Source organism: Lissotriton vulgaris, chromosome 9 (assembly GCF_964263255.1).
Source record: "Lissotriton vulgaris chromosome 9, aLisVul1.2, whole genome shotgun sequence".
Lineage (NCBI taxonomy): Eukaryota > Metazoa > Chordata > Amphibia > Caudata > Salamandridae > Lissotriton > Lissotriton vulgaris.
The window spans coordinates 600164680-600177008 of NC_141697.1; the positions used below are offsets into that span (position 1 = coordinate 600164680).

A 12329-nucleotide genomic window follows, 5' to 3' on the forward strand; every position below is an offset into this window, starting at 1 on the left:
GCATAGTTATTGGAGGGCTCACAATTGATGTTCATTCGCTTAGAAATAGTTGATGTATATTTGAATCCGGAACTATGGTGCTCTTACAAGATGATTCATCATATGTTGATGATCTATATAGCACACAAATGGAGACATACAGAAACATCTTTGAACGGTAGAACAAATAATCAACACTTAAGCTAAGCAAGACACAACTTTCAAAAACTGAAAATAGCACATCCAAATGTCATCTTTTTGGGCTACAAATTATCCAGAAAGGGGAAATGGTTGGTGCATGACCTGATAGAAAAACGTGCAATAGCAAAACCTTCAAACACACTTCGCAAACTTCAAGTCCTAATGGGATTTTTGAGTTTTGGGTGCATGTACATTTGTTATTACGTGCAAAGAACCAGCTAACGCCCACCTTCTCAGATAGGGCATGAACAGAGGAACACACAACATTTTAAAGGAATTGCAGGTTGACATGCTAGAAGCAAAATATTTGCAAACTAAGAATAAATAACTCACTGTGGTTATACAGGTATTTACCTGTATATTTAGTCTCACACACATCCTTTACAGTGAGGAACAGCAGCCACTGTCTGCGATTTACTATTCTTCTTAAAAGAACTGCTGTGTACAGTACTAATATTCAGAGTGGGCTTTGGGTCAGCTCATAGCTTATTGCTGGTTGGCTTCTTTTGTCAATCTCATTTTCTTGCTTCTTATTCAAAGGCTTTCTTTCTCTCTTGTGCTTACCCCTCCCCCAGGCACAGCTACTTGTGATCCTTTTAACTGGATGAGTTGTATCCTTCCATGGCTGTTAACAGGTAACTGCTTGTTTCCCTTACCTCCAAGTGCCCAGTGTGCTTCTTCACCCCTCACAAGCCCTTCTCCGCTTTCCATGTTGATTCCCTCAGCTGGTCTGTCGCTTTCCAAGCCCCTGCCCCATCCTGCTCAGTTTTTTTAATTCTGCCTCAAGCCAGTCAATTTCTCCCCTCCTCCACCCAACCTGTTAACCATGCATTGCATTTCTCTTTTTTGGAGGGCCCAGCAGCTGCAATTCACAACTGGACCACTCCTTACTCTACCATGTGATTTAATGCACTTTTTATATATATTTATTTACTGCTCCAAGATGGGCGCCCCCCATCCTGAAACAGAAAATTATAAGTTAATAAGAATAATAAAATGGCTGCTGCGGTGTGATGACGTATACACAGTGATGCTTGCATGCATATACATCATCACGATGGGAACGTCTACTTTGTCTTCTTGTATGTTTTCGGCTGCTCTTCTGCATCAGCAACAAGCAGTGGCAAAGCCAAATGCCAGCTAACACTTTGCCAATGATGGTTAATTTTTATTTTTCTTACCTTGCATGCCATTGTCATTTAACTTAAGGGTCTTTTGGCCTTATGCCATAGGCAATTGGTACAGTAAACTGATATGATATCTGGGCCTCATACTAAAGATGAGACAAAACACCAACAACCTCATTGTGGTCAAATAAAGCGCCATAATCAATAAGCATATCCATCTGCAAACAACATGTCACGAAATTACAAACACTGGCATCTGTCTTGGTGACTCAAAGCTGGAAGAACAAACAAGAAATTCAGAAAATGATGAGATGTAAAAGATTTGCTTGGCCTCCTTCCTCCATTCTTCATTACTTAGTTTACTGTTCTTTACAGGAGATTGTAAATAATTAAGAAGCATGTTACAAGCAGAGTACAACCCAATGAAGTAGCTTTTATACATTTAAACTTCATCTAAGGACAATGGCAATTACTAACCTGTGTGTCTCTTCTTGCGCCAAGGCTCCGCCAGGAAATTGGTATATTCTTCATGCCTACCATTTAGCGAAAACATAGATCTGATAACAGGATCACCTGATATAAAACAATAATGAGAATCCATAAACTGATTAAAATACACTACTAAAGAAATAAAAAAATAAATGGATGTTCAAGTGAAATATGTTAGCTCAACTGACTACTTCTTACATTTGCAAACATGTTTAGTTCTCATTTTCCATTTGTATTTAACTTTTGTCTGACCTTGTTGTTTGTTCATTTTTGTCATTTAAAGAAAGACCATGTGCAACCGCTCCATCAACAACTTAAATTAAGATGTAAAATGGTGACTGACCCAGTGTAGACATTTCTGTTTTTTGCGTTTTTTAAATATTTAGTTTTGCATCTACATAGAGGGTTTACAAGGTTTAGGATATAGTTCAAGTTCAAGTTCAGTAATTTGTATAGCGCACTACTCACCCAGAGGGTCTCAAGGCGCTTGGGGAGGGTGGGTGCATTACTTATCGAATAGCCAAGTTTTTAGCTGCTTTCTAAAGGAGAGGTGGTTTTGTGTAAGGCGGAGGTGGGTGGGGAGAGAATTCCAGGTTTTGGCCGCTAGGTAGGAGAAAGATCGTCCTCCCATGGTGGATCTATTGATGCGCGGGATTGCGGCGAGGGCTTGATTGGATGAACGAAGTTGGCGGGAGGGTGTGTAGAAGGACAGTCGTTTGTTGAGGCATTCGGGTCCTAGGTGGTGGAGGGCCTTGTGTGCGTGGGTGAGGAGACGGAACGTTACTCTCTTGTTGACGGGAAGCCAGTGGAGATCTTTCAGGTGACCGGAAATGTGGGCTTGACGGGGGATGTCCAGTATAAGTCTGGCTGAGGCGTTTTGGATGCGTTGGAGTTTTTTCTGTAGTTTGGCTGTGGTTCCGGCGTAAAGGGTGTTTCCATAATCTAGTCGGCTAGTGACTAGTGCGTGGGTGACTGTTTTTCTTGTTTCGATGGGGATCCAGCGGAAGATTTTTTTGAGCATGCGTAGGATGTTGAAGCATGATGATGAAACGGCGTTGACTTGTCTGGTCATCGAGAGGGAGGAGTCTAGGATGAAGCCCAGGTTCCGTGCGTGATCTGTAGGTATGGGTGCTGTGCCCAGAGCCGGTGGCCACCATGAGTCGTCCCATGCAGAGGGGGACGATCCTAAGATGAGGACTTCCGTTTTGTCCGAGTTTAGTTTTAAACGGCTGTTCTTCATCCATTCGGCTACTTCTTTCATTCCTTCGTGTAGATTGGTTTTGGCGGTGTTGGGGTCTTTGGTTGAGGAGAGGATTAGCTGGGTGTCGTCAGCGTAGGAGATGATGTTGAGGTTGTGTTGTTGCGCGATAGTTGAGAGGGGGCTCATGTCCACGTTGGAGAAGGTGGCACTAAGTGATGATCCTTGTGGTACGCCGCAGATGACTTCGATGGTCTCTGATTTGAATGGGGGGAGGCGGACTCTCTGTATTCTTTCTGCGATTAACGAGATGATCCAGTCCAACGCTTTTCCTTGTATTCCGACGTTGCTGAGGCGTTGTATGAGGGTGTTGTGACAGACTGTGTCGAAGGCGGCAGAAAGGTCAAGTAGGATGAGGGCAACTGATTCTCCGTTGTCCAGTAGCGTTCGGATGTCATCCGTAGCAGCGATGAGGGCGGTTTCGGTGCTGTGTTTGGCTCGAAAGCCGGACTGTGAGGGGTCGAGTGAATTGTTGGATTCAAGGAAGGCGAGCTGGCGATTGACGGCTTTCTCAATGACTTTGGCCGGGAAGGGGAGGAGTGAGATGGGGCGGTAGTTTTTAAGTTCAGAGGGGTCCGCTGTGGGTTTCTTCAGAAGGGCGCTGAGTTCGGCATGATTCCAGCTTTCTGGGAAGGTAGCGGAGTTGAGGGAGCAGTTGATGACATCGCGGAGATGGGGTGCGATGATGGAGTCTGCTTTGTTGAAGATGTGGTGGGGGCATGGGTCAGTTGGTGAACCTGAGTGGATGGAGTTCATTAGATGGATGGTGTCTTCAGTAGTGATTGGGTTCCAGGCGCAAAGGTTATGAGAGTGCTGTTTTGGTTCGGAGGTGGCTGGAGTGGGTTGTTCTACGGACAGGTTTTCAAAGCTGTTATGAATGTCGGCGATTTTGTTGTGGAAGAAAGAGGATAGTGAGTCGCAGAGGTCTTGGGAGGGAGTGATGTCGTTGGTGCCGGCGGTGGGGTTGGTAAATTCTTTGACGATGTTGAATAGTTCCTTGCTGTTTTGGGCATTGTTGTCGAGTCGATCCTTGAATGCTGATTTCTTGGTGGATCGGATCAATTGGTGGTGTTTGCGGGTGGCGTCCTTGAAGCTGGTCAGGTTGTCAGTGGTTGGGTTTTTTCTCCAGGTTTTCTCGAGGGTACGACATAACTTCTTGGATTTCTTAAGTTAATCGTTGAACCAGGGGGCCTTTTTACTACCTTGTTTGATCTGGTGGTTTTTCAAGGGTGCTAATTCGTCAGCGCTGTGGGTGATCCATTGTGTGAGTTTGGTGGCAGCTTGGTTTGGGTCCGATGATATGGCGGGGGGGGTTTTGGTTAAGCGATGTGAAGAGTTGGTCGGTGTTGATTTTGTTCCAGTTTCTTCGAGGAATAGGTTGTGGTGGGATGTGGGCTGGGGTTTTTTTGTAGCTGAAGTGAACGCAGCTGTGGTCCGTCCAACGGAGAGTTGTTGTGTGATCGAAGGAGATGTGTTTGCTGGAGGTGAAGATAGGGTCGAGCGTGTGTCTGGCTAGGTGGGTGGGGGTGTCAACAAGTTGTTTCAGTCCGAGATTGGCTAGGTTGTCCAGAAGGGTGGTGGTGTTGCTGTTGTTATTCTTTTCCAGGTGGAAGTTGAGGTCTCCCAGTAGTATGTAGTTCTCGGAGATGAGGGCATGTGGGCTGATGTAGTCAGTGATGTCTTCATTGAATTGTGTGCAGGTTCCTGGTGGTCTGTAGATGAGGGTGCCTCTAAGTGTGGTCCTGGGGTCGGTGTGGATCTGGAAGTGCAGGTGTTCGGCGGTCGCGAGGTTGTCGTCGGAGCGGATATGGGGCGTAAGTTAGAAGTTTGGACAGAGACAAGGTTCGAAATGTAACTGTAAATTGTCTCATAGGGGAAAACTTAATAATGATACAGATGACTTGACAGAAAGTAATTATATGAATACTTTCAAAACGAAGCCCTCTGCAAATCTGCCCTTGAATGATCTACAACCTCTCACAGTGAGGTTTCCCATACCACGTTTGAAGCATGTCTTTGGACTTCAGGCATCTCACAGATCACTTTCCATAAAAGTCAAACAACAACACCCTGTCATGCATGCACTTAGATTCGTGTCCAGGAGTCTGATGCAAAAGGAAGTGCTTTGTGACCTCGTCAGTGGTATGGAGCGCTAGACATACTCAACGAATTTCAACAGATGAGAATCTAGATACAATCTGCTTCAGATTCTGATTAGTACTCACTATACCTCCAGAGCTACAATGGGAGGCACTTGGAATATATTACAAAATGTTACACATCCTGCAGCAAGTAAGTGGCAATACATTAAAATGTACTAAGGCCTAGGGGTATGAAGAACTGTTGATAACTGTAGGATATTCACCAGTCCGGACTCTGACATCTTGGACTTGTATTATACGTATCAATCATCAGTTGGGACTCTAGTCTATATGAATGAATAGATAACTATTGCCTATGTCATAACACTTTAATGCAAGGCACAAAACATGGACAAGCACAGTTCAACACACCTGATTAACTGACCCCTGCCTGTAAGTGGTATGAGCCTGCAACTGCACTTTGAAATTGTTTGGAGTGGGGGATGACCTACTCAAAAACACTGCCATTCTTATTGGACATACCCATAAGTCAATGCCGGTCATTAAATTCTGAAAACTTTTTGGGGGACAGTGCCTGGGATTGTGGGCATCATGTAATTGTTTTTCTCTGCCTGTTTCTTTTGCTGGCCTTCTCTGCCATATTATAATGGTTTGGAAAAAAGTATGGAGATTGTAGAAAACCCAAAACTGTGTAGTAGAGAATCCCTATTGGAGGATGACACAGTGTTAGTTTTTAGAACGTAAGACTTTTGCAGAGCCTTACCAGGGATGGCACACTGCAGGACTTCTTAAATGAGGACACAGGGTTCACTTGCCTACCATGGGATAGTGCAGTTCCATGTGAAGCTTGAGCCAGTGTCATGCAACAAAGATTTCGGCTAGGTGAACAAGATTTTATTGGAGGTTAACACCACTGTGTGATTGTGGCACACACTGAAGACCCTTAATGGAAACAACACATTGAAACCAGATGCTTGGTTTACTTGCTTACCTCTGGGCATGCAGCAAATCATGATCCCTGAACTATTATTACTTAACACAAAGTTTTGAGGTTCAGATTTTGGAAATTTTAAACCATAGCCCTGTCAGATGAATACACATACAGTAATGCTAGCATACTACAATGTAAATGCATGACATTTGATTAAGTCTTCCTCGCGTAATACTGGATGGGAGAAGAGCTGTATCTGAATACCACAGCTGCCCCAAGACACTGGTACAAAGTCACTTCCAAATTCCATCATCACCCCCCCCCCCCCCCCCTTCCCCTTCCCCCAATAGCCTTTAGGGACTATAAAGCTCATTAATCTCAATTGCTCTGTTAGAAGAAAGGTGTTTGAGAGGCATGACGGCTACTGTTTTCTGGTCTTAACGTTTAAGCACCTGACCTAACCTGTGCAATCAACCACACATCTGCCTGGAGTATCACTGGAAATTCCTTCTTGGAAATTGGTAACATTTTAAGGCCAGGGCACTATCCATTGCATTCTATCCAGCATCCCTGGCAAAAGCCTTAGGAGAAGATCGACATGTCACTACCGCTGGAGCAATGTGATAGGTGTGAAGTTGACCTCGTCCCAAAACCACTTCCTAATGGCCTTTTCACAAGCAGATTTTTAGCAACTCAAAACCTACCACTAAGAGGATTGCTTACTATGAGGGAGAAGAGTGGATGTGTTCCGAGAACTGGCTGCGCTCGTCAGGACAGGCAAAGTGTCATAGAAAGCTGTTGATGGCCGTGTTGTGCCATCTTCAGCCTGGGAGAGCAAGGCATGTCACATATGTAACTGTGTGAGCAAAGTTGCAGTAGAGTCCAGAGCAGAAGGAATTGAAGATGGCAAAGAAGTGGAATTTGCAAGATAGTGGGACTGCCCCTACCATGATTAATGTACCATACAGAGACCCAGTTCTAGTGATGATGAATGGGAGCTGGAAGGCCGCATGTAGCAGATCGGAGAGATGAATGGCTTCTGTTTACAAGATGGAGAGAAGCCCTTATGCAACATTGTTTCAACATACATGTGGGTTTAGGGTGATTTTGACCTATGGAACAAAAATATATACCAAACTACAGAAGAAAGCTCAGTGAGAAATAATACAGAGATAATGCTTTGAGTAATGGGAGATCTGCTGGGCCACAGATAATCTGAATATAAAGGAACAATGTACACGCTGTTCGTGATTTGAGAGCTGCCTGAAAGTAGACACCCAGGAGTAGCGCATCATACCATACATCTGTACACAGTATTTAGTGGCAGTAACTATAGAGAAGACAAGGAAATGTAAAGGCCTTCACTGGAATGACACAATCACTTATGAGGAAAGCAGATTCCCAGAAAGTCCATCACAACCTAAAATCCTACTAGAATAAAGGGAACACGAGAAAAATACAAAGGACAAGACGATTGACTATCACAACAGGGTACACAATGGCCTCTAAAAAGACTGAACAGGCTCCTCCGACAAGAAACATACTAAGGTGTTTTTCTGACCTACAAAGATGATCGCGGTGACAGCTACAATGACGGACATAACTAAAGACGAACAATCAATGGAGATCACATGAGTACTAATGAGGAAACTATTGCCACAATAGTCCCTCCTATAGATGACATTCACTCTGCTGTGGAACACTTGTTTGAAGAACTGAAGGACAAATCCAATAACTTAAAATGACAGATCATGCTATAATAATACAAGGTTTAGAAATGTGAAAGAAAATACTGAAGCGGGAGAGAAAGAGGCCTTTTACAGGGTTGTATTATATCATGTTTCAAATTAAAATAAACATATGAAATTAATATTGTGCATGCCAGAAGAGTGGGGGGCTGTGGATATTTTCAGGAGCCTGCCACAAGGCATTCTGGTAAATCTGGATTGATCTACTGTGAAGGAAAAGTTATTGAAAGAAGCCCTAACGCATCAATTGTAGTGACTGCAATATTGCACTGTCAACATCAGTGACTGCAATATTGAGCTGCATCAGAATCATCTATCTTAAAACACAATGAATAAGAGAAGAATTCTACTGGAAACTAGAAACTAAGACAGGCAGAAGAAAAGGCAGATTAAATATAGATGGGCATTTCCTTTAGCACATATGTTCCACTTTGATCCTAACAACTACACTGTTATGACTCCCTGGAGAAGAGAAGGCAACATTAGGTTAATAATACAAGTTCGGAGGAGTAGATAGGTGAAGAAATTTCATAAATCAAGAACAGAAAAGGACGGGAGCAGGTTCAAAACAACAGGAGAATAGGAAAAAAAATGGAACACAACTGATGAGTCATTAGTGGAGTGCTATTCTGGTTTAACTAATCAGGTGGTTGAGTCTCTCCTTTGAACTGAACATTGGTCTTCATTCTTTCCTGACAACTTGTTAATTGGACATATACACTGGGGGAGGGAGGGGAGATAGACATATAGGGTGTTTCTTTTTCCCTCTCGAAGGATGAGTTACCTAAGTTAGATATTATGGTCCTGCCATGTTTTGTTATTGAGTTTGTGATAGGGAAGAGTCTGACCCGGGGAAAGAACTTTCAAGCATACCAGAATGTTATGTCAACTGAGGTAAGACAAATAAGCTGGGTGAAAGGGAAAGCACTTGCTTACCCAACCACTATTCCTACTACCAATGGTGTGTTTTTTGAAATATTAGGGGATTAAGTGCAATTAGTAACAAGCTAATTTGTGTATGCACATTTTTACGTTTGTAAAGGCAAAATAGTTTTTTTTCATGTATCAAAAAGGCATTCGCCCCACTATTTTAGGGTTTAGAAATTTAAGTGAAAATTGCTACTCCAAATTGGAAATCGTATCTTGCGATTTCTTATAATGAAATCACTATTGTTATGTATCAAACATTTGCGAATTGCGCAAAATGCAGGTTTTGCACATGCAATTTACTACCAACTCGAATCATCTCGCTCCCTACGTCATTGCGAGATGAGGATGAGGATGAGGTACTGGTAGGTTTGCTGATAAGGAGAAGATGACAGGAGCGCATATTTAGAATTTGGATTACTATGTTTGATTAAAAAGAGGAGGAAATCTTTGAGAAGTACAGATTAAGTACTGCCCTTATCGAATATTCAATTGCTGAAATGAATCCTCAGCTAGAGCGAAACACTTGCACAACAAATTCTTTCCCCACCCCTGTGTAGGTATTATCTTCCCTGCACCTCATACACCTCTTTGCCTCATGAAGCTACCAGGCTGTAGCTGTTCGGGTTTCCCAAAGGGAGCTTTCATGTTTTTTTCAAGTATTTCTTGATGCATTGCTCATTAAGATTAATGATAACATTACATTTCCCAATACAGCACAGAAATGTCAGTTTACAAAATTAACTTTTTATCACATAGGTCAATTCCCACGTCATAGGCTGTATTTATGGACACATGTTCCAAAATGTCCTTCATTAGAGATGGGGTACATCTTTACAAATCATAAAAATACCCATTCATTAAACATTCAAGTGGTGTGCAGTGCCTCTAATATGATTACTGATATAGTGGCCAGATTCCCAGGAAGCACACATGATTCTTTCATTGTTCGCAATAGTGGACTTTACGCATGCCTGCTTAGAGTAGAATTTGGTGAAGGATATTTACATGGTAAATATTTATCTATTTGTCTTAGTATGTAGTGGAGATGTAGTTCTAATTTGTCACAACACTAATTGTGTAAAAACTTTATTGTAGGTGGCAGAACTTATGCTTTGCGCTCCTTTATTTTAATACCTTATATGAACTCTGCTTCTGCAAGTGAGAGCCACTACAATGCTGCATATAAATCAACAAGAAATGTGATAGAGCGGACTTTTGGACTACTGAAAAGGTGCTTTAGAGATCGTCACATGGATGGTGGAGTACTCCAATACAGACCAGACGTGTGCCGCAAAATTGTAGCAACATGGCTATACGCCACAGCATTGCCACATCGCGGAGAATATCCCTATTCCTTCCGATCCAGAGTCGGATGAAAAGGAGCAACCAATCCAACCTCATCACCCTACAGATGACTCAAGGGCAGAAGATGGCAGAGAACAACGTTCAGAGACTAACAAATAATTTTTAAAGTTAGAAAATAATGAGTTAGGGCTGTAAATTATAATGATCTTCTTATTACCTTTACTACCGGTAAATTGTTTTAAATTGTCAACAAACATTCAGTGCCAAAGAGACTTTGTCATCGTTGACAATACAAATGTTTTAGCAATATGAACTTTAAACACTAAACCATGGTCAAGCTACTTCTTTCTTCCTCTCACTCCACTCAATCTTTTGGTGTGCTCAGCAGTTTGACTTTGGGAGATCTCTGTTGAAGTACTTTGTCTGTGATTACAACACAAATGCATAACTTCGGGTGCAGTAATGGTACTTAGGTTGGATAACTTCTCACCTTCCCCTCCACCGGATGCTGAGATGTGTCCTGTTTTTAGGTTTTCAATAGCACTAGTGACTTGTACCAAACCACATGCTACATCTCTACTGCAATGTGCCATCTCAACCTGCATGTTTACTGTGCAGCAAAAGAAGGTTGCTATAGCACTTGTCAGCCAAGGCACAGATCTTGTGAAACCCTCTTATCTGCCTATGAGTTGATGATGGTGACGTTGGTGCGTTAGTTTATCATGTTACACAACTGTGTATAATACTTTACCAGCATTTGTAATTTCCTTATAATTTTTAGCAGCAGCTTTTTGCCCCCAAAAACTAGTGTTTAGCTGCTTTATGCCATCCTTAATTTCTTAAATGTTGTTATTCATCAACACTGTGTACTTACTGACAAACTTTTACATTACAGGCACCCCACCAATAAAACCAGACACTTTCAAACAAAGCAGTATTTTCTACTTCCTCAGAAGCCCTTATAACACCAACGTTATGCCGTCTGATGGCATTGTGTCAGCTTGGAAGAAAGGACGGATGCCATTGTTTAGATCTTGTGGAATAATGAGTTGTAGGCATGTCTGTTGTTACACACTAATTTTCATCCTCTAAATCAGGGAGTGGAGATGCTGTTGCTCTGCAGCCTGGGTGGTGCAGGTGTTGTGGGTGTGGGAGTTGGGATGTTATCATCCTGCATACCTGGCTGATAGTCCTGAATTTCTTCCTGTTCACTTTCATCAGTAATTGTAGGTACATCTGTGAGAGATATGATAATTATTTTAGTTCACTTAATTTTTGTTTAATACATTTATTTCAAGTATTTATTAAATTAACTTTTTACATCTATTATCAAAGTCAAATCAAGCTTTATTCGATCATATACATATAATCATAAAAGCAAACATCAAAGTCTATAAAAAAGAATAATCACAATATAAAAATACAGATCTCGAGAATGATAAAACTACATTTTAAAATATTTATACAAAAGGGGTTAAAAGGGAAAAAAGCCCATCAGGGATCAAAAAACATACTTTTCCTCAGCCACACAGCTTTTTTCAAAAAGCTAGAAACCCTCCAATCGCACGGGGGCTGGGCGACATTGTCTTAGGCCAAAGGAACTTAAAAAAGGGAGTATCCAGAATTTCCTTAAAAAATTTACAGAACAGTAAATGAATGGTAGACTGTCCTGATGTAAAGTCACATATACACCGAGGGAGTTCTCTTGACCAGTCATTCATTAGCGGGATAGTCAAAATTCTGTGGACTATTCCTAATCGGAATCTCAATAATAACAATCTATCATGGTCTTTGGAAACAAAATTTAAGTAATGTTCCAAGTCGAAGGATGTAAGCCTTAGCTGATGGTAAATGACTGTGGGTTTTGGGCCTTCAACCGCTAATCTCGCACATCCCAGTATGTCCAAACAGTCTTTCTTCAGGGATTTCCTTGACATTTGGGTCATTGAGTTCGGTTTTAAATAATACTCAGGATGACCAAGCTCCTTGGCATATTGGAATATATACCTGAGCCAAGGAATTTTCAATGCTCCATCTAGCTTCATGCAATCGTACAAAATCTCACGATTTATTTGGGTCTGTTCACTAGACCAAATCCTGTGCCAAAGGAGTATGGGCTCGAGTTTAATAAGATCCATAATGTATGAAAGACCCAACTCCTCATGGCAAACAAAAGAAGACGTACCAGGTGGAACACCAAGAATACAACAAAGAAAGAGATTTTCTACTGTTTGCAGGGAAGTGGGATTAGAAATGCCC

The 12329-nt window shown here is 42.0% G+C and overlaps 1 protein-coding gene across 4 annotated transcripts in view; it reads right to left on the reverse strand.

Annotated features, from left to right (window-relative positions):
- LOC147691937 (uncharacterized) overlaps positions 1-12329 on the reverse strand; it is a 79489-nt gene that overhangs the window by 42583 nt on the left and 24577 nt on the right. For all 4 annotated transcript variants that reach the window (XM_086938217.1, XM_086938215.1, XM_086938216.1 and 1 more), the window contains 2 exons: positions 11250-11306; positions 1785-1880 (listed from right to left, as the gene is read on the reverse strand). In XM_086938217.1, coding sequence (XP_086794343.1) covers positions 1785-1880; positions 11250-11306 — 153 coding nt within the window. The remainder of the gene's footprint in view (positions 1-1784; positions 1881-11249; positions 11307-12329) is intronic.